Here is a 23,196-nt window from a genome sequence, read left to right as displayed (position 1 = left end):
GACTGGCCCAAGGTCACCCAGCTGGCTTTGTGCCTAAGGAGGGACTAGAACTCATGGTCTTCCAGTTTTTAGCCTGATGCCTTAACCACTACATCAAGCTGGTGTGTTTCCCTCCTGCCCGCCCTCCCTCTCTCCCTCCCTCCCTCCCTCCCTCTCTCAATAAAGATGATGCTGTCTCACATATGGCCCAAGATCTACGATCTCTGAAGAAACTATACAAACATTTACTTCAGTCCAAGAAGAGGCAAGCCCTTAGGAACTCATGGCAACAATTAATTTTGGTTTCTTGGTTGAAGAATTCAGCTTTGCTTTCACACCTGATAACCCCCCATCCAGCTACTAGCCTTTCTTGTTCTTCTTTATACCTGCTTCAGCATGGGGGGGATCATTTTAGGGCACTATATTTGCAGGAGAATCCAGTTCAGCTTGACCTGGAGCTTAATATGAGTCTGCTACCATAGTGGTCTTCGATAGCAAGCTCACAAATAAAAATCTTGTTAAACAACTTAAGCCTGGGAAAACCCCAGGCAATGACCTTATCATTACTGAAGTTATTCAGAGCAATTGGTGAACCCCTGTCCTGGCCTCCTTAATTATATTTATAGAGAGTAAAGCATTGATTCCAAAGTACTGTTAGCTTTGATAGTTCCAATCTATAAAAAGGCATCGGGGTTCTGCCTGCTAATCACTGGCCTATGGAATATGTTGTTCAAAATGCACAGAAGTCAGCAACAGTCCTGCACTCTTTATTACACTAGAGGTGCATTATTCATACCTGCTGCGCTAAAAGTATTTTTGGCTAGAGTCTGGGCAAAATTTTTGCTTGGAGTCATATAGCTTGTTCACCCTCATAGAGAGAGTGCAATCTAAATTCTGAAGGGACTTATTTCAAGTCCCACAACGTGTTCCCAACATGGTCTTGCACCATTAGGCTGGCAGGACCAAAATTGAAACTCACATTTGGACATGAATCCTTTCCTATTGGCTAAAGCTTTTTTTTTTCCCACTGTGAGTTTGACACCCCTGATTTTATAACTGATGACTCTATTTCATCTTGGGGTAGGATACTGCAAGAGAAAATGAAATGCTATGGTGTCTCGCCTGATGCAGTCATGATGATGGGTGCACAGTGGCAGTCTTCAAACTGTATGCTAAGGATTTGGAAACCAAATCAGACCTGGCTGCCAAAGATATGTTTACCATGTTTCATGTCAGACATGTATGCCAAATAACAGTACCCCAATTCAGAAGAGCCCTAACCCTAACAACATTTATTGCCCTTCCAACAGCTGTTTTTGAAGGAAATTACAGGGTTTCCCTTTTCAATGAAGACTTTGACCTAGTGGTGAAGAAGTTCCTGAAACATTAACCCATGTTTTGTTATATTGTTCTTATTATAAAGATGCCTGGTTGCAGCTACAGGTAGTCCTCGGTTAACAGCCACTTGTTCAGTGACTGTTTAAAGTTACAATGGGACAAAATGAGTGGTTATGACCGGTCCTTGAAGTTATGGCCATCCCAGCACCCTGCGGTCACATGATCACAATCTGGGCACTTGGCAATCGGCTCACACGATGATTGCAGTATCCCACGGTCATGTGATCGCCATTTGCAACCTTCCCTGCTGGCTTCCCACAAGCCAGCAGGAAAGCCAGCAGGGAAGATCGCAAGTCATTCAGGTAAGTCTCACCTACCCATGAACCCTTCCCCAGCCCGTGCGCTTGCAGTGTGCCTTACCAGCCACTCACATAGTGTCATGTTCACCGTTCCAATGTTACCGTTACATCGTAACGTTTCGCATGTCATTTGGCTGATGCGTGTTTTGTCTGGGAGGGGAGGAGGATTCCATCTCGTGGGATTGTTATATGTTAGCAGCTGGATTGGAATGTTTTTGGGTTATCTTGTGTGTTCAAGGTTCCTTTCCCAGGACATCAGCAGAAACGGTTACTGGCACCTGGGGGGGGGGGGGGAGTTTGCAACGGCAGGGTGAGGGGAGGGGTTACGTTTGAGCCGAGGGTTTTTAGTTTGTATTTGGCGCGCTTTTGCTCATTCTCAGCTTTCTCTGTATTTGCATACTATTCTTTAATAAATCAGATATCATTAAGTTCCTGCTTGTGAGTCTGAGTCTATTAAGGTAGGCAATCCTTACACATAGCCTTGCACACCCTTCCCCACCCAGCAGCAGCCACTTATGTGCCTACTGGCCTGCTTGTGAACTGCCTGGGTTTTGCAACTTCCTGCCGGCTTCCCCACTGACTTTGGTTGTTGGAAGCCAGCAAGAAGTTGCGAGGAGGTGCTCGCTTAATGACCAATGATCCTCGCTTAATGACAGCAAAGGGAACTGCAGGGATTTCCACCACTAAGTGATGCAGTCATGTGACATCGTACTTTACAACCGCATCGCTTAACAATGGAAATTGTGGTCACCATTGCCATCATAACTCAAGGACTACCTCCCCATCTAGTCAGATTTTCAGGTCACTCAGATCCATTTTATTTATAGTTGTTACTGTCTGATCAATGTGATTTTATTTTTCTAAACATGGCTGCTTTGTTTTGCTATTTGTATAATATGCCATGCTTTGACCACATCAGTTTTAGAATCACTAAGTTTTACTTTGGGTTTTATCTGCAGTCTCAGAATTGATTATCTTTTTGTTTCCGAATTGGCCAATGACTAATAAAGTTTACTACTATTATCAGCTGCTACTGCATTCTAGTTAGAATTACAAAAAGCTGTGCCTAATTGCAACTGATTAGCAAAGTGAGATTATATAGTATAGTACTAGTTCCTAATGTTTCACTAGTAATATCAATCTGGGATAAGTATGTTCTGTTACATTAACAAAGTCACAAAACTGGTCAGCAGGAGTGGTAATGGAAGTTTGATAGATTTGAATGACTGGCAGCTATTAACTTGTAAATGTACTCAATACAGAAAGTGTGGGTTATCCCGTCCTCTGTTGAGATGTTTGCCCAGTCTCCTGGCTTGAAGGGGAAAAGCTTAATTCCTGGAAATCCTGGGAAGGGAGATTGATAAAATTTTTGTGAAAAAGATAGCAAAAGACCATAATCTCTGTTAGCATGGTCTTGGAGTAGGGAGTGCATTCCTGCAAAAAGGAAAATGATCCCTTGGCAAAGACCTGTTGCTCTCATTCTTCAAATACATGCTGATGGGGATTCCTAGAGGTGAATGCAGCCTTTCTCAACCTTTTGACCTTGGAGGAACCCTTGAAATATTTTCCAGGCCTTGGGGAACCCCTGCACATTCAGGCTCAAATATAGGCCAGAAGTTGCAAAATTATTATATTTGTTTCATGTGTAAGCCTGTATATATGCATTAATGGTGTTAAACTAAATATAATAAAGAATGAAACTTACCTCTTTAATGTGAAGCTGCCTGGATTTGAAATACTTTTTAAAATAAATCATGATCTCCCAGGGAACCTCTAGTGACCTCTCACAGAACCCTGTTTGAGAAACCCTGGGTGAATGTTTACTTGTAACAGAAAAAAGAGCAAGATTATGGCACACATATGGTGACTTCCCTGTGTGATGTAACAAATATCCACTCATTATATGACATACAGTACTGAGGAGAAATAAGAGGTCATAGTGTTTCTCAGCATATATAATAGGAGGAAATGAAATGTGCCCTGGAAATCATATGTAAACTGTTTGATAAGAGATTAACAATTTTATCTGAAATGCTATTTGATTCATGAGCAGGTCTGGCTACACAAAACAAGATTCTGAATGTGTGGATAAGACTCTAGGGTACGGATAAAGAGTTTATATTTTTTAGGCATTTAGGACCAATTTGTGACAAACTAGGTCTGTACAAATGGTTTGTTCCACTTTGATTAATTAAAAAAAGTATATGGTGCCTTTCAAAACACAAGTTTCCCAGGATGGGAATAATGTGCGCAAACCTTTGAGTCAGTTTTGACTCCTAGCAACTGCCTGGAGACGTCCCTGCAGTTGTCTTAGCAAGACTTTTCTGAAGTGCCATTGCCTGCTTCCTAGGGCTGAGAGGTAGTGACTGGCCCAAGTTCACCCAGCTGGCTTTGTGCCCAAGGCAGGACTAGAACTCAGTCTCCAGGAATAGTTTAAATCATTTTGTGCTATTTTATTTTAATTTAAATATTTTGAACCTCCATTAGGCAGCAGAAATTAAAACCACAGAAATAAAGATAATTAAAAGGCTCCACTGCAGGAGTGTGTGTGTTCTTCCTCAGAATGGTATTCCAGAGATTGAGGGAGGGGGTATCATTGAGATAACTGATCCTGTGCAACCTTCCACCATACAAGAGTATGGAAGCAAAGAGAGAAGGGCTTCAAACATCATCTTAAGGTTCAAAAAGGAACATACTAGAAATCCCTTTTGAGTTTGTGGCCCTAAACTTAACATTAGAAAGGGGGCAAGTAGTTTTTACACTGAACCGTTAGGGAAAGCAACAATACCTGGGAAACAACTAATTCAGAATGAAACATTCTTAGTGGGGCGTGGGGGAAAAAAGCCATATTGATCAAGCAGGAGCTCAGTCCTGCAGAAAAGCCAGAAGCGTGCGTATCATAGAACAGGGTATCCAGTCAAAGCCAAAGAAACAATGGAAAATATAGGTCAGAAACAGTGGGAGGGGATACCCTCAGGAGAGAACCATCCATGACTGGAAAATGGTATTTTTAAATCTGTAAAGGAATACACTTTATAAACTGGAAAGTGTGCCTACTTTGTTAGGGTCAAGATCTTCCTTGTGCACAGCTTATTACAAGTAATACATAGACCAGTGTTTTTCAACCTTGGCAACTTTAAAATGTGTGGACTTCACCTCCCAGAATTCCCCAGCGAGCTGGCTAGGGAATTCTGGGAGTTGAAGTCCACATATCTTAAAAGTTGCCAGGGTTGAAAAACACTGATATAGACGTATCATCCGGCTTCCGCTTCTTGGAGGAGTACAATCACCCTCCCTTTTACAGTTTCCCTTCCCCCCTTTTACAGTTTCCCTTCCCCACTGGCGGTTTTACGTCACCGCTCTCAGCTATACCCAAGGGATGCTAAGTGCGAATCGTTCCTTTCGCTTCTGGGCGCGCGGCTTCTCTGTTGCTATGACAACAACGGCGGCGTTAGTCGTCGTCCCGGAACCATCTCGCCTTTTTCTACGGAGCTTAAGCATTGGTTCTAAAAAGCGACCTTTACGGAAAAGGCGCGTTTTCATTGGCTCTTGCGTTTGTCGGCTGGATCGCTTGGCGGAGTAGAATTTTTTATTTGGCTTAAAAAAAGAACTTTGGCGTAATTATTACTATAAAATTAAATAGTAAACAGGAGAGCTGCCATGGTGTGAGAACTGACACTCCAAGCAGGTGAGGGACAGAACGGCGGTCGAAGGGCAGCGATGTCACGCTCCCTTCCGGGCAAGAAGTGGGGAGGGGGAGACGGGAGGAGTTATGGTGTCAAATCCCCCTGCCCTGCTGAGGTCAACCTCGTATTTTGCGATTAGAAGGAAAGGTACGGAGACGGCTGGAAAGTAGCCCTGGCTGTGCCTCAAGCCTTTTACCACGTGAGATTTAGCCTCGGCGCGTGTGAGACAAACGGGTTACAGAGCATGTGCAGAGTGTGTGGCTTTTCTCTTAGTGGAAACTAGGAATAGCTTTGAGGCATCTTTAAACAAGAGTTGACTTACTGGGCTATAATAAGTCTCTGTGGAGCCCATTCAGCCAAGTAGGCAATGCTTGCCACCTCCGTGGTTATAATATAGATGGGTGCAGGTTAGAAAGATAGATGTATGTTGTGTATAAACGAAGGGCCCCAAAGGTCATGAAATTTAAGAGGTACAGCCTGCCATTTCTTTACCAAGAATTGTATTCCAGGTTTTATTTCCTTTTTTTTATGGCTCCATTCTTCAAACATTTTCCCCCTATTCCTTTATAGAAAATTTATAGGGTAGTATAGGTTTGAGAAAACCAGGGTAATCCACTTAACCTTATGTACTGGTGAACGATGGTGATGCAATGTATTGCTAGGAAGCTGGATCTACTCTATAATTTCTCTAGTGAATTCAGAAGGCAACAATGCAAGGGCAATTCATTATTTTCTGTTTGTTGCATGAGAAGTCTGCTGTCACTTACTTTACAGTGCAATGTAGATTATCACATCTATTTCTATTAGTATATACTGTATCAATAATTGACGTTGGCTAGTTTCAGAGGCTAAACAGGATCATCTAAACAGATGCTAAACTGGGCTGTTAGATTGGGAAGTAAAAAAAATATAATGGAAGACAATGACAAATCTCTTCCATAATACTGCTAAGAAAACTACATGGATGCAGTCACCAGAAGTCAAGCTTGACACTAAGTGTTCTCTGTCCCTAGGAACTTCTAATTTAAATGCATGAATGGATATGGATGAGCAGTTACAATTAGATCAGTGCAGTATTACTTTGGAGCTCTATTATGTGTGAATGTATCTATTATGGCCATTATATTTTTGTTTATAGGTTCAAAAATACAATTTTTGCATTAAGATTTATAAAGGCTTTTGGGCACCAATATATCTAAATTATCACTTCCTTATTTGTGGGGGGAGGGCTCTGTAGGTAGAATTTTGCCTTTTTCGAACATGCAATAGGTATGGCCAATAGTTATGTGTATCTTCTGCAGACCATTGGCTTTTTTCTCCAGAAATCGGTGACAGAAGATTTTGCATTCAGAACTACAAGATCTGCTCAACTAGTTCTGTGCTCTCCAGATCTGAATTCTTTGCAGGCTTGTCGCAACCCACGCCATGCTACATTAGAAACCACTGCCGGAAATGGAGAGGTATCTCAAAATTAACTGATGAAATGAGACTCAGTGTGGTGTAATGGTTAAGCTGTTGGACTAGGACCAAAGAAACTCATGTTCTGGTCTATACTTATACAGGGAAACATGCTGGGTGACTCTGAAAATTCAGAGATAAAATAAATCCCACTTAGGGATGATTTCATGAGTTAACTCAGTTAATATTTTCAGGATAGACTTTATGTTTTAGTTAACTTATGTATTTCTTTTTTTCCCAACCCTGTTTCTTTTCTTTCAGTTGCTGAAACTCTGTACCCATTGCTCTTCACATGTCAACAAACCAATATTCTTTTTTACATTTGTTTCCCTTTAAAGAATTAATCCTGATGCCTTGAGGATATAAAATGCCTGATCAAGTCAAGAAGGTGAAGACCAGAGAAAAGGCAGCAGACACCAAATCTCAAAGGTATAGTACTTTTCATGAAATGTCAGCAATAACTCTCAAATTGCACCAGTGCCTGAACAGAATAGTCTGAAACACTGTGTGTACATGGTAACTGTTTCTCTGGTCACCAAGTTTGACAGAAATAGCTTGTGGCTGAGAAGTCTATAGAAATGTGGACAGAGGCAGGAGGTCATAGAAAGGTGCTTCAGAAATATTTTTTTTCCACGGATCAGCATGGATAAAATTACATTTCATAATGATGTATGGTAATTATGTGTTGTTAACAAGTATATGATTTTTTTCCTCCTAGGGATTATTCTGATCTTAAAAGGCTTCTGGCCCTTCTAAATGTCCAGTCAAGCAAGCAACAGGTATTTCTCCAAATAGCTATAATTTGAATCAAGGTTCTAAAAATACCAAATAAATAATTCTTGCATAGTAAATTTCATGGTTTCAATATACTTACAAATCCCTAATAAGTGGAATGAATTGCATAGAAAGAACCTAATGAGGTTTTATTAAGTGCTCATGTTCTGCACTGAATTATTTTGTGGTTTTTCTGTTCTGTTTGCTTTTGGATTGCCTTAGTACCATTTTGTTTTGTCATGGGTAAAAGTTTTTCAGGGTTTTTAAAAAGCTGAATAATCTCATTTCATGTCTGTCCATGTCTTGGGTTTCAGTGTAAAATGCTTCATATTTTTAGCAGAGCAGTTTTCATTATGAGTTTTGAAAATATGAGGTGTTGTAAATTCCCGAAACAGTGATTGAACTAGCATTTGATCTAAGCTACAGTACTGCTCAGATTAGATTAAAATGGCTTTGTTAAATAGATCCATGTGTGAAACAGAAGCCTGCTGTAGGTATTCAGTATACACACAAGGGATTACATAAAAGTACTGCCCTCAATGCTTCTGCATTTTCCCTCTTGCGGGAGGGAAATGGGTGGTGGCAAAATCTGAAAATAAATAATAAATAAATAAATTTTCACAGCTTCCTATTCAGGAAGATCAACCTGTATAGGCTAGCTCCTATTCTATTCTGCTGTACCACACTGAAACTGGACACTGATGGGTAGGTAGTCTGCTTCTGGGATCAGTTCAAGGTGCTGGTAATGACCTATAGATCCCTACATGGCATAGGGCCAGTTTATCTGAGGGAACGCTTCTCCCCAGTTACATCGACCCATCCCATCAGGTCTGACAGGAAGAGCAAGTTGTGGGTCCTGACCAAGAAGGAATGTCATCTGATGGGACCCAGAAGAAGAGACTTTTCTGCCACAGCACCCACCCTTTGGAACATCATTCCCCCTGAGGTCAGATTGGCCCTGACCTTACTAGCCTTCTGGAAGGGCCTGAAAACATCTGACCTGGGGATCCAGTAACATGGGTATGGAGCCTGCAAAGTGGCTGTATTGCTAGTGAAATTGAGTGCACTCTCCTGCAGTTTATAGCTTGTCTAATGGTTTTTATTTTTTTTATTGTTTTTTAATGATTTTTTTGGTTATTTTTTGTTTTTTTTTCTGTTTTTAACTTCGTATGCTGCTCAGAGATATTTAATTTACCAAATACATACATACATATACTGTATACTATACATAGATAAAGTCCAAAGCAGAGGCTGCAGCTTAGCCTCCAAATCTTCAGGCCATCAGGCCCAGGCCACCTGGCAAGAGCTGCCTAGATTCTTACACCAGACCAGGTCTTACTTTGTTCTATAGCCTTTTGCCGCTCACAGCCAATTGGCAGACCTCAGAGCAAGGCTCTAAAATTAAGTTGAAGCCTATTGAAGCTGCCCTATCTATGCTGCTGATCTTCTAGCTGGATGCTCTAAATGGTGGGTATTTTCCTCCAGGAGCCCAATGACCTTTCAAGTGTGACTATCTACCTTGCCAAGGCCATTCTTTTGGTGCTGTCATTGGCACACTCTGCTAGTCAGTCACTCTCTTTCAGCAGTCCCCTACCTGCTGGTGTCCTTGTTGACTTGGCTCCCAACTGCAGCTCTGTCTTGTCCATTTCTGTTGCTGTCCAGGAACAAACTTCTTGTTCTTCCAACTTAATTTTGAATCTCATCAATTCTCTACTTCTTTCTTTTCTTCTTTGTTCCTTTTATTGTTCTCCCATCAGCCTCAATCCAATTCCTTCCATTAACTTCTGTGACTCTTAAAAAGCATAAAACAGGAGTAGAGCCTTTTCTTGTATAGTTCTTAGAGTGGCATATACTTTTTCCCCTCAATTTCTGTTGAGAGAGTCACTGTCACTGTTGAGTGATGCTATTGTTCTGGTGGATCATATAATTGCTTGCAATATTTGTTGTATAAATAGCTACTGTAGTATGCTCTCAATACATCTTTTTACTCTGACATATAAAACATTTTTGGAGTAACTATTGAATTAAATTAATGTGGAACATTGTCTAGGAACAAGGAAGCTATACAGTATTACATTTATATTGAGAGAGAGAGATTTTATTGTGGTGTTAAAATCTTGAACCTGTTGTGTGGGAGAGTCAGTACTTTTTTTAACAAAATAAATGGCTGAAGTATTTAATCATGGAAGCCCTGTTTCTCCTCCATTTCCTTACAGAGAATGGTGTTTTTGATATCAGGTTCTTCTGAAGATTTCAAGAAGTAAGAATGCTAGGTTTCTGCTTCCCTTAGAAAAATTCAAAGCAATCATGCTTAGCTTGAGCTCTCTATATCTTGTTTCTGTCCAGTTGTCTTTTTATCTTCCATATTCAATCCATATCACTTCAGCTCCTGTGCATAATACTGAAAAACAGACAATAGTAAATTCAAACATTTGTGTGTGTGTGTATAAAGCTACTCAGTCTAGATGAATATCAGTGACTAATATTAAACACAGAGTAATACCAGTGATTGTATCAGTTATCTGTATTTCATATATCATTATTACCATAATTGTTAAGGGATTCCAGTGACAATCACTGATATTACTCTGGCTCTATTAAGTAATTTACTTAACAGTCAGCCCTGTCTTGCATTTGCAGCTGCCAGCCCTTAACTTTGAAAGTGTTAATAATAGCATGACCAAGACTGAACAATATTCTAACAACTCTTGCAAAGAGAGATACAGAGGTCAATGGCAAGAATCTACTGAAGCTGTTGAACTGGAACATTTCAGGTACATTGCATTGAAATTAATTAAGGCTTATAGCATTTCCATGGATCTACTCTAAATCCTGACATTCAATTTTTTAAACTTTATTCTCAAACAGCAGTGCAAACTTGAGGATGAGGTCCCTAAAAGCCTTGAGTACACTTAAAGTATTTCCTTGAGTACAGTTAAAGAGCCTTCCAAAAGTCTGCAGTGACCTCCAGAAGTTATTGCTAAATTGGAATTGTTTGTGTGACAGAAGGGGAAAAGTCTTAAATACTAATAATCATATTAATTATACATACTTTTTAATTAAATGAAATCCAAGTTAGTTTTTATTTTAGCCCTCCCACGATTTTTGGCACAGCACTAGAAATGCCAAATGAGATGTTTGGCCTGGAAAAACTTGTGTATTTTTGTTCTAAAGCTTCTTAGAGCAGTGATGTACTTCTAATGAATGGTTATTCTTGTTTTTGTGAATTTAAGACATACCCCCCGTTTTATTAATCTGTTAATTGATGCCTTATAATGGAAGACAACAATACTTCTTGAATGGTATTCATTCTATTCTACAACTGGCACATTATGACTAGAAGAGGGCCCTTGCCCCCTGCTACTGATTGGAAGAAGTTCTGCAGTTGACTGCACAAATAAGGAAATAACTGGTCTAATATTGCCTTTATTTGTTCTGAGGTAGCCAGGGGACTGGAATTATAAGCAGACAGAGGCTTGACAGGAAAGCTATGCATCTCTCTGTAGCTAGCTAAAGGCTGTCTTGGGGCAAATGTATGGTTGTATTATTAACTCTTAAATTGGGTGAGGACAGAGTCAGTCACATTTCATTTTCCAATATACATATTTGGCAGTTTTCAGAGTATACACTACTAAAGATAATTGCAATATTCAAGGAAGAGGGAGTAGCACTGCTGGTATTTCCCCAGCAACTGAGCAGTGAGTTCATACCTGAACAGCAATATGATTGTAGTTCTCTTTGATACCAGTTCAACTTCAGTTGTAGGTTGGACTGGACTACATTTTCTGGAACTGACATTTTTAGAATGCTTTTTGTTCTCAGTCATCAAAAGCAGATATATTTGTACCTTCTGCAATATCCACTTTGCCTTTTGTGCCTTTAGTATGAATTACAAGAACGAAAGAAATTTTAGTCAACACCCGCAGTACAAGTTATTTCAAGACATCTTCACTGCTTTGGTTAAAAACCGGCTTATTTGCAGGTAAGAGTTACAGACTATATGTATAGCTTGTTAAACAAAGAGTACTGCAAAATTTGGGGTTTTTAAAATCCATAAATTTATATAATTAGATACAGCAATAGTTTGATCCATTCTGACCAAAAATTGATACTTTGTGATTTGTCTACACCAGTAGGCAATTCTATATATCAATACTCAGATGTAAATAATTAACTGGCACAGGGTGATTTAGGACTGCAGCCTAAATTGTTAGCAATAATTATTTATAGATACTTGATAGCAGAACCTAATTTTAACATTAATATATTCTTGTAATTATATTATGTTTTGACTCCCAGTGGTGAACGGATCTCATGTTACCATCTGTAAACGTTCTCATAAGAGATTATTGCTCTCCTTTATGTGACCAATTCCCAGATAGCTCCAAGAAGTTTGTAACTTTTTTATCAATAGCTATGGCTTATAGAAGGCGTTTGGTTCCTTCTTTACATTCTTAACTGTTCCGGGCCTGTCTTGTAACTCACACTTTCTCTCTCATACATCAAAAACTGTGTGTGCGTGTGCGCGTGCATGTGTGTATGTGTACCTATCAATGCAAAACCTATAGTACACAATAATATACCACATTTTCAACTTGCAGGTCATAACATTAAATGTAAATTAAATTTAACTGTAAAAACCAAGGTAGTTTATATTCTTAAATATTCCAACAAATTGTGCATATTGCTTCTCATAGAATGGATATGGCTGTTTAAATAAAATGTAAATGTCAGCTTTTGTTTATTAAAAATAGTATTTTATTACTTATTACCACATTTCCCCTAGGACAGGGTGGGAAACCCATGGCCTATGGTCAGCCTATGGCCATTAGCACACAGTTGTCAGCCCCCCAACAATCTTAGATTTGACAGTACAATTTTTTATCTCTCCTCCCCGCCATTAAGCTTCCAGATGGAAGCAGGACACCACCAAGAGACAAATACTCTCCTTCCCATTCTCAAAACCTCCTCCAAAATAGCAGCCAAATCAATGTTTCTCATATTCATTTTGGCTCATTTGTTGACATTTGGCAGGTTTAATTACTGCTAGAATCCAGAGCCTTAAAGTGGCATGCACAAAGGTTTCTCTAAATTTTATGCTAACAAGAACAATCCAGTGAGGTAGACTGAGGTGAGAGATAGTGACTGACCAAAAGTTGCCCAGTGAGTTCTGTGGTCAAGGGGGATTTGAGCCTGCATCTCTCAGTGGGATAGAGCACACTCACTAAAATGTATGGGATTTAATTCAGCCATACATCCTGTTAAGTTCAGTCAGCATTTAAGATTGCATTTGAGCTATAGCCATTTTTTATATATATGAATGATTTGGCTGAATCTCAAAGACCTCTTTGAGACTGAAGACCTCTATGCTTTAGTTTTACATTAAATTTATTTTTTCTTTATTAAATGAAACATAGAGCAATTGTTAAGTAGTTTAAATAAGTTGGCTTTTTTGCATAAGTGAAATAAATCCCCCAAGTGAAATCTTATTTTGGGGAATGAGGCATCTGTGATGGAAACCTGGAAAAGAGCCATAGACCCAGAGAGACAGTTCCAAATAATCCAGTTCTTGGGAGTTTATTTGCATCCACTGCAACACCACCTTTGTTTTTACTAGATTATTTTTAGCAATTGACTTGATGCCCAGCATAACCTTGAACTGTCATACTAATCACAGCTATTTCTGAGAGGGAAAGAGTGAGGTGAAAATAAATTGAAAATGTGTGTTACATTTGTCTAGTTATATATCTGCATTTCATAAGGATGTTAATCAAAAATAAAAATAACTTGGAAACGAAAAAAAACAAATGAAAAAAGACAACTGAGGTAAGTTCAAACATAGTCTGCTTTTGCTTTTGTCTTACAAAAGCTACAGAGTATTGAAACTACTAAAACCTTGATTTAATGGAGCATTGGAGGACTGGGATGGAGTATCTGTTACTCTCAAATGTCTATTACATCCAGAGTATGAGATCTGCAGTGATTTATTTATTCGCATAATGACATCATTATGATGCAAATCATTATGATGATATCAAGAGACTAAAAAGTTGTACCTGTCCTGTTCAGACTATGCAACCAGGCAGAGTAATATCAAAAATACTCTTCATTAAGTAACTATCTACAATAAATAAATCCTTGATATACGAAAACTTGGTTCAGTGAACCCAACTGAAACACGAGGCAGCGGACAGGACTTCTGACTGGCACTGGAAGCTGAATGAGACCAGAACGCAAGGTATTGAAGACAACAGTTCTCAAACTGGAACAGTACTGGAACTGCTCTGGCACTGGAGCACTGGGTAGCTGAAGACTTGCGCTGAACTGAAGCAGCAACTGGAACCTTGAAGCAAGACTAGGAACTAAAACAAGGCAGGACTTGACTAGAGACTCTGACATGGGTTGAAGACTTGAAGCAAGACTAGAACTCGAACCACGGCTAGACTAGATTGAGAGCCCTGAATTAGGCTGAATTATCTGGACTGGAGACTTGGACTGACTGGAAACTAGGAACAACACTGGACTCAGCTGGAAGCCCTGGGCTAGGCTAGATTCTCTGGACTGGAGACTTGGAACAAGGCTAGGAACTTGGACCAAGACTGGTGTAATGATCCACATGCTCGAGCATTCACTCAAGAACAGTTCTGAGACTTGGGTTCTAGTAACTGTTTAATGGTACAAAGCAAAGTAGTGAATGGCTTCTTTCCCACAAATTCTACAATTTAAAATTCACATTCTCTACCTTCCCCCCTTCTACCCATCAAAACATGTACTTCCCCCTTTGCCACCAGATGGCTAGGATGGTATTCCCCCAGATGGCCTTGGCAATAAATGCCTAGTCTAAACAAACGAATTCAAACGAATTCACACTCCAAAGTAACACCCCCTCCCTTCTGGTGCCACTCTGTCGGTTGACACGGGTTCGATGAAAAATGGATGGAAGTCTGATCAGGATGTTCTGAGGACATTGTGATTGGGGATATAACATGCTGCCCCTCTGAAAAAAAACTAAGACAAGTTAGAGATATTGTAAATAATGCAGAGAAAGCAAGGGCTGGGAGGGAAGGGATGTTAGGAGGGGGAAGGTTTGTTAAGGTATTTGGAATGAAAATGGAATGAGTTAGTGCAGGAGCATTTACATTTCAGCTTAAAACCCATTCATGATCAGGAAAGTGTTTCCACTTGATAAGGTACTGCAAGGAGCCACGGTGAATATGAGAGGCCAGGATTTCTTTGACTCCAAAATGTTGGTGGCCATCCATCATGATGGGAGGTGGTACAGGAGTAGTCGGGTGCCATTTAGAGGAATCCCAGGCAGGTTTAAACAGACTGCAATGGAAAACAGGGTGAAGTCTCTTTAAACTGTGAGGCAGTTGTAATTGAGCAGTAACGGAGTTGATGACTTTAACAATAGGAAAAGGGCCAATGAATTTTGGTCCCAGTTTCTTAGATAGTTGTTGTGATTTGCGAAATTTAGTGGAGAGGTAAACATTGTCCCCTACTTTTAAATCTCACTGTGGTCTTCTGTTATGGGCAGCAATTTTTTTATAAGTTTGTTGTGCATGAGTTAAAGCTTGTTTGATGACTGGCCAGTTGGAAGCTACCTTAGCACACCATTAACTAGCAGAACAGTCGGGGGGGGGGGGCTTCAGCGGCAGCTTGGGAATAGGGACGAAGTCCTGTCCAGAGGGGACAATTTTCCCAGCTCTGGTGAATGGAATTATTGTAAACCACGTCAGCAAAGGGGAGGAGATCCACCCAGTCGTCCTGCTGAAAGTTGATATAGCAGCATAAGAGTTGATCTAGGGTAGCCTTAGCCCCTTCAGTCGATCCATCCGTCTGCGGATGGTTTGACGAGCTCAAAGATTGTTGCACCCCAAGAAGCTTTAAAAAGTTCTTCCAGAATTGGGAGGTGAACTGTACCCTGCGATCGGAAATCATGTGTTCGGGACAGCCATGCAGGTGGTAGACCTGTTGTAGAAAGAGCTTGAAAGCTGCTGCGCGGTTGGAAGTTTGGCACAGGGAATAAAATCTGCTTGTTTGGAAAACAAGTCAATTACAGTCCAATAACTGTTTTGTTTTTACTTTCGGGTAAGTCCACTATAAAGTCCATGGCAATTTCCTTCCATGGGGCGCTAGGGGAAGCCACGGGCTGCAGGAGTCCTTGAGTTTTCCCCCCTTTATGCTTAGCCTGGGTGCAAACAGGACATGTGAGGATGTAAGTTTGCACATCAGCTCTTAAAGTGGGCCACCAAAATTGGTGCCTCATGAGGTGCAGAGTCTTGGTGAAGGCAAAGTGCCTGGAGGTTTTGCTGTCATGGGAACATTGCAAAAAATTTTTGCATAGGCTGTGTGGGATGTATAGCTTGTCATTGCAATACCAAAGGCCATGGAATTCAGTGAGCTTAGTTTTGTTACATTGTAGCCAAGGATCATTAGCTAACTCCTGGAGCAGTTCCTCCTTTAGCTCGGAGTGCACTTTCACTTTTGGAGCTGCTACTTGTTTACGCATTACACAAGCCAGCCCCAATTGGTTTTCAGAGAAAACTGCATCTACTACCTCAGTTTGTTTACTGTTATGCAGAGGTAAATGTGAAAGGGCGTCAGCCAGAAATTTTTTCTTGCCTGGGAAGAAGTTTAGGGTAAAGTTGAAACGGCTGAAAAATTGAGCTCACCGAAGCTGTTTCCCATTCAGCTTGCAGGGAGTGCGGAGCGCTTGCAGATTTTTGTGATCAGTTCATACTTCAAAAGGGTTCTTGGTGCCCTCGAGGAGGTGTCACCAGTTGGTGAGCACAATTTTAACAGCAAATGCCTCCTTTTCCCAGACATGCCAGTGCCGTTCTGCCTTGGTAAATTTACGGGACAAATAGGCACACAGTCTGGGGACCCGATTTAAGTCCTTTTGGATCAGGACAGCCCCCACGGCTTGGTCTGAGGCATCTGCTTGAATAATAAAGGGGTGCTCTGGATCGGGGTGTGCCAGAATAGGTTCAGCCGTGAAAAGGGCTTTGAGGTTGTCAAAAGTGGTTTGACATTCTGGAGTCCAATTTAAGCATCCTCCTGGGGTGGTTACCTTGCGTGTTTCTCCCCTCTCCCTTGTTTTCAATAAATCAGTCAAGGGGAGAGCAATCTGTGCAAATTGCAGTATAAATTGGAGAACCCCAGGAAGCTTTGTAGTTGGCGGTGTGTGCATGGGGCCTCCCATTCAAGAATGTCCTGTATTTTACTAGGGTCCATTTCCACCCTGTTAGTGGAGATGCGATACCCCAGATAGTCCAACTGAGATTTATGGAACTCACATTTAGACAGTTTAGCATACAGCTGGGCATCCCTCAGCTTTTGCAGCACTTGTCTAACTAGTTGCACATGCTCCTCCTCAGTCTCGGTATGGATTAGGATATCGTCCAGGTAGACTAGGACCCTCTTATAGAGGTGGTCATGTAAGACCTCATTGATGTATTGCATGAATACTCCTGGAGCCCCAGCCAACCCGAAGGGGAGGACTTTGTATTGGTATGCACCCAAGGGGCAGTTGAAAGCAGTTTTCCACTCGTCCCCCTCTCTGATTCAGATCCTAAAATATGCCTCTCTCAGGTCTAGCTTGGTGAAAATCTTCCCTTTCACCAGATGTGCTAGCATAACTTTCATTAGGGGGAGTGGGTACTGATTGTTAATTGAGGTGGCATTGAGACCCCTGTAGTCAGTGCAGAGTCTTAGGGTCCCATCCTTTTTTGTCCTGAATAGCACCGGGGCAGCCATGGGTGAATTGGCAGGCTCAATGAACCCCCTGACCAAATTTTTGCCTATGAATTCCCTCAGCACCTTTTTTTCTGTTTCTGACATGACATACAATTTTGGCTTTGGCAGTTTGGGCTTAGGGTCTATCTCAATGGCACAGTCCATTTTTCTGTGGGAAGGCAACTGGTCTGACTCTTTCTCATCAAAGACATCTGAAAAGTCTCTATACTGGATGGGGATCAAGGACTCAGTCTCTGTGATTAGCACTGGGCTCTGCTTGATCCAAATCCCAGCAAACTGACTTGGGGGTTGCTTGACTTCCTGCTGCTCAGGATGATAAGCCCTGTCGCTGAATTTTAAAACCCCCATTTCCCACTGCACCCAGGGTTTTCGGCTCCTCAACCAAGGTAGACCCAGGATGATTGAATAGTTTGCAATGGGGGCTACAACAAATTGCAGAGTCTGAGGAATTAAGCAGCCATTCAAAGAGACACAGATCAGACCTGCCTTAACTTTTGGGGTTTATCTGTCTGGGTTTTTCCCACACTTCTTCAGTTTGTTAGGATTTTCTGTCTTATGTAGCAGCAATAAACACTAGAGATCTATTCCTCATCTCAGCGTGATTCCTGACTGTTAGGACAAGTCTAAGATCTTGCCAGCTAGGGCTTTAAACTCTATAGCGTATTCTGCCATGCTCTTCTCCCTCTGCCTCAGCTGCTGCATGGCTGTCTTCGCCCTGAGCTTTTCTAGCGGGTCTGCATGAAGTCTTTTAGGCTATGTAATTCAGGGGCCATGGCATTGTGGAGTTGCACAAACCAATCTGCTGCTGCCCCCCTTAATTTGGCCCCTACTTGGCTCACTATGCATATTCTGTCAGGAAGAAGCCTCCACACTCCTTGATGTAGATGGAGACATTTGTCATGAAGAATGACAGCTGCTGCGGGTCTCCATTAAATTTGATTTGTAGCTTTCTAGGTGCCCCCTTTGGGGGGGGTTGCTGGTGGTTCCGCAGTTGGGTCTTCCCAGGTCACCAACTGCTCTGCTCCGCCTGCTCCTGACTGGTGATGCCTCCCGTCGAGGTGATACTGCAGGGCGATGTCCACTGCGATCAGGCAAAGCCATGAGGCAATGTCCTCTGCTGTGATCAGGTGAAGCCCTCCAAGAGTGGTTGGCTGACCCCTTATCTTGATGGAACACCAGGTAGTTGATTGCCTTAGACATATGATGCATCATCTCCTCCATCGCAGCCTTCCTTCCAGGGCCCAGACTTTCTGTCAGGTAGCCCTCTTCTTGCTCCCAGACCCCTGGAGTTTGGGCTCCAGATTCTCATTTGGGTTTCGATGGGTTGAAGAGGCTTCGCTGCTGCCCCGCCCACCCCCCGCTGCAGTTGTCACGGCCGCTGGGCTTAGAGTAGGCATCTCCGGGGTTCTGAGTTCTGGAGCCAGATCAAGGCTAATGAGCGTGCTCTCCAACTTGGCCGTGTAGTTCACCACCATCCCCGCGCCCTCTTCAGCCCCATCACTCTCTGCCTCCTCCAACATCTCCTCTATCTCCGCCGTGGCTTTCCCATAGAGGATGGTCTTGTTGGTGTCCTGAAGGTAAGGAATCGGCAGGTTTCATTGTCAGGGTTTTAGAGATCTTTCCCAACTCTCAACTGGTATATTCCCCAGGAAGAGTTTGGTTTGATGATTCACAACTCTATGTAACGAGCCACATGCTCGAGCATTCACTCAAGAACAATTCTGAGACTTGGGTTCTAGTAACTGTTTAATGAAGCGAAATGTCTGGTACAAAGCAAAGTTGTGAATGGCTTCTTTCCTGCACATTCTACAATTTAAAATTCACATTTTCTACTTTCCCCTCCCTTCTACTCATCAAAGCATGTACTCCCTCCTTTGCCACCAGGTGGCCCGGATGGTATTCCCCCGGATGGCCTTGGCAATAAATGCCTAGTCTAAACAAACAAATTCAAATGAATTCACACTCCAAAGTAACACCCCCTCCCTTCTGGTGCCACTCTGTCCGTTGACATGGGTTTGATGAGAAATGGATGGAAGTCCAATCAGGATGACAACTGGACTCGGCTGGAAGCCCTGGACTAGGCTGGATTCTCTGGACTGGAGACTTGGAACAAGGCTGGCAACTTGGAAAAAGACTGGACTCAGCTGGAAGCCCTGGACTAGGCTGGATTCTCTGGACTGGAGACTTGGAACAAGGCTGGGAACTCGGATCATAACTGGACTCTCCTGCAGCCAAGTAGGCTGCCTTTTCCTTCGTGCACTTTTCAGCTGGTCATTGGTGTGCACTGATTGGAGGATTCAAATCCTCCCCCGAGTCTTGGCCAATCAGAGCCTTGGATTCTTCTCACGCTGCTGATTCATCCTGGAGTTTCATTTTCCTGGTTTCAGCCCAGTAAGTTTCCAATTCCTCCTCTGACTCTGAAAGAGTTTCACTTTCCGAATCAGGGGCAGGCTTGACTCTGACAGTACTACCCCTTGATCTTCTTGCCGCTGCTGTTGATCAGTACATCTACTCCCCAATCTTACTACCACTTCTGTCAATCTTTCCACTGGCTTGCCCACTCACCCCCATGCACCTTCCCAGATATATCAATAAAATCTTGAGTTAATGGACTTTGTCCATTATTTGGGATGGGATATTTGGACTCAGTTTTGTCATTGCTGCTGGGCTTTGGTAGCTGCCTGAACTGATAATGATTCTTTTACAAGGACAAATCTCAAAGAGTTCTCCTTAGTAAGATTTACTGAGATAAAAGGGTAGAACTACAAGAATTCCAGTAAGTGAATTAATGTTCAATTTAAAACCAATATATTTCACACAGATATGGATGAAGCTTTCCTGGGTCCCTCTCTCACAACCTTATGGTGCACCAGAAAGAAGATGTCTCTTTTCACCAATTATGGGGAAGCCTGAAGTTGCTTTTTATATAATGGTTGCTTGAATTCATTAAATTGAGGTTCATCAGCTTGAGGTTTTATTGTACTTAAATGCTCAATTCTGTGTTGCTGTTAGTAGAGCTGCTTTGTAGTCAAAGCCTGAAAGTAATCAAAATATGTCCTAAATTTGTTCTAAATTCATACTATGGTAAACAGCATATAGTTTAGTTAATTAAATCAATAAGTTAAAATACTTGGGAATAACTTATTTGTATGCACCCAGTATATGAGATGCTATTTTCTTGTCCATTAATTGTCTGAATATTTGCTATAAAAAGATGAAGTTGCTCAATTGGAATATATTGGCCTAGAGTTATTAATATGTGGTGTTTTTTTAATTTGTTGCAGGGAATGGACTAACCGAGCTTCATCTGTCCATTTTCTAAGAGTTTTAATTTGTATGAGATTGTTAATGAGAGATCCATGCTATCAGGTTGGCTTGCCTTTAGTTTACCTCTTAAAATATTCAGCACTATTTTCTGTAACAGAACTGTAACTACTGGTTAGTAATTAAACTGCTCATTAATGTAGTTTAATGGGACTTTTAGTAACAAATTAATGTATTTGCTTATGTCATTTGTCAAATCTAGTTAGTAAATTATATTCTGATTATTAACTTGCTAATATGGAATGATTTACTGAGTGGATTTTCAATTTGTCAGGATTGTCCTAAATCTATAAGTCAACTTAAAGTAGCTGATTATTTTCACTATTGCATTGAGGTACATGTCCACAAAAGAACATGAACTAATTTAAAAATGCTTTATTCAATTAATTCAACATAACAAAGAAGGCAGACAGGCAAGCAGGCAATGTGGTTTTCAGTTCTGCTAAATCTAGAGTGGTCTAAACCTGTTTTCTGTTTGCCAACAGAAACTGTTGAAAGTTTATTTATTTAGCAGGTTTATATAACCAGCCATTTCACGAAACATGAATCTGGGTAGTGTACAAAGATAATAACAATTAAAACCATAAAACACTCAAACATAAATAAAAAGAAAAAATAAAAACCCCAAGAATGTGGTAGAACAACAGTCACTTGACATCATACAACCACCTTGCAGGCTTACCATGGAATCTCCAAGGCTGATGGAAAAATCACGTTTTAAGGACTTTCCAGAAGGCAAGAAGCGATGGGTCCAACCTTACCTCAGGGGGGATGATGTTCCAGAGGGCAGGGGCCACAGCAGAAAAGGCACGCTATCTGGGTCCCATCAGATGGAACTCCTTAGTAGATGGGACCTGCACCATACTCTTCCTGCTTGACCTAATGGGATGGGTAGATGTAATTGAGAAGAGGCAGTCCCTCAAACAAGTTTGACATACTTACGTTTGTTTTCTTTTGTTTAGGAAGCTCTTCACAATCTGGGTGGGATTGACAGTTTAGCACAGGTAAAGTTATTATAAAATAGATGGTTGTGTTTTACACATTGTCTTCAAAAGTTTTTATTTTCTGTTTTCAAAGGACCACTAAACAATGGCTATTACAGTTCAGCTTTTGAGATAATCAGAACTCTTCTTTAAACTAGGTTAAGCAAAAAATGTGTGATGAAATCTAGACATGGCTCTGGGAATGGGAAAGGGATGAATGAACTGTTAAGGGAGGAGTTTCAGAAAAGATTACTCAGACTGGGAAAAAAGAAAGCATGACAAAGAAAATAAAATAACTCAAAATAACTTTGTCTTGATTTTGTTTGATACAAGATGTGATAAGAGAGAAACTCTGAAAGGCTTTCAAGATTCTGTTTATTATACCCAACAACAATAAAAACACATTTCTGAAATCCTTGCTGTTCCTGTTTCTGGACCTCTCCTACCTCAAAGAGCTGACATCAATCTGGAAGCCTCTCTGACTGAGTTATCTTTTCTGAAATTCCTTTAATTATTTGCTCATTCCTTCACCATTCCCAAGGTGAGATCTACATTCCATTACATAATGAGAGAGAAATAAAAAAAAATCCAACTATCCAAAGGGCCAAAATGCTCAATCCCTCCTTTACCTTGCTATTATTTTTTATATGGCTCCTTGTTTAATAAACATAGGCTAAGAATGCATATTAATAAAAGATAAACTGGTAATAATTCATAACCTATGTATGATTAAGAAAACTACTATTGCTACAACTACAATAATATAGCTTGATGTTACTATTCTCTGGAAGTAGATGTTAAGTTTCCATATAACAGTCCCATTCCTGTCCCAAATTAAGTATTGATCTGTGGCAGGGGTTAGCAGCTTTTTCAGGTGTTGCATGCCTTGTACAATGGCACTGATGACATACTCTAAAATCAAAAAGAAAATTTAAAAATTTAAACTGCCAAAATCTCATAAGTTTGTGAAAGGTCATGATTCAGTAATATTCCTGAGAAATCATGCATTCTCACAGGACACCAAAATATCATTCTTGTCTGAAATCTCATTAAGAAATCTCATTAAAACCTTGTGATATCTGTCAGGTTTGCAAAATTTTGGCTATAGTTTACTTAGTTTGGGGATTCTATGAGGTCATTGAGGGGTGTCATTGGAGTGATGACATTTGGGCCATCTTATTGCTGAGCCCTGTTGAAGTCAAACTAGCTCAGTATTAATCTTATGCAAAGATCACTAACCGTTTTCAGCCAGAGGGAACATTCAAAATTTAAAGAACATTACGATCACTCTCACAAAACAGGCAAATAGCAACATTCCAAACCATGGACTGAGCTGTAATTCCCAATCATTTTTATTACTCTTTCGAACCCAACAGAAAGTTGAATATAATATAAATTATGTAAAGGGTCTTAGGACTCTGTCCTGTCTGTCACTAGGATAACTCTGCAAAAATTAGGTGAAATGGGGGAAGCCAGCAAAAGAAAGATTGAGTTTGAAAAGGAACCAGATCTGACTTTGAGTTGCAGAGAAGAACA

The 23,196-nt window shown here is 40.9% G+C and overlaps 1 protein-coding gene across 2 annotated transcripts in view; it reads left to right on the top strand.

Moving 5' to 3' along the window:
* The first annotated feature begins 7,187 nt into the window (after positions 1-7,187).
* NEK10 (NIMA related kinase 10) overlaps positions 7,188-23,196 on the top strand; it is a 127,951-nt gene continuing 111,942 nt past the window's right edge. For both annotated transcript variants that reach the window (XM_063303912.1, XM_063303910.1), the window contains exons 1-6: positions 7,188-7,249; positions 7,539-7,599; positions 10,235-10,368; positions 11,478-11,576; positions 20,638-20,722; positions 21,640-21,681. In XM_063303912.1, coding sequence (XP_063159982.1) covers positions 7,188-7,249; positions 7,539-7,599; positions 10,235-10,368; positions 11,478-11,576; positions 20,638-20,722; positions 21,640-21,681 — 483 coding nt within the window. The remainder of the gene's footprint in view (positions 7,250-7,538; positions 7,600-10,234; positions 10,369-11,477; positions 11,577-20,637; positions 20,723-21,639; positions 21,682-23,196) is intronic.

This window comes from Candoia aspera, chromosome 4, assembly GCF_035149785.1.
Source record: "Candoia aspera isolate rCanAsp1 chromosome 4, rCanAsp1.hap2, whole genome shotgun sequence".
NCBI lineage: Eukaryota > Metazoa > Chordata > Lepidosauria > Squamata > Boidae > Candoia > Candoia aspera.
Note: the sequence above shows the minus strand (reverse complement) of the source record. Positions and strands in the feature narration are given on the sequence as shown.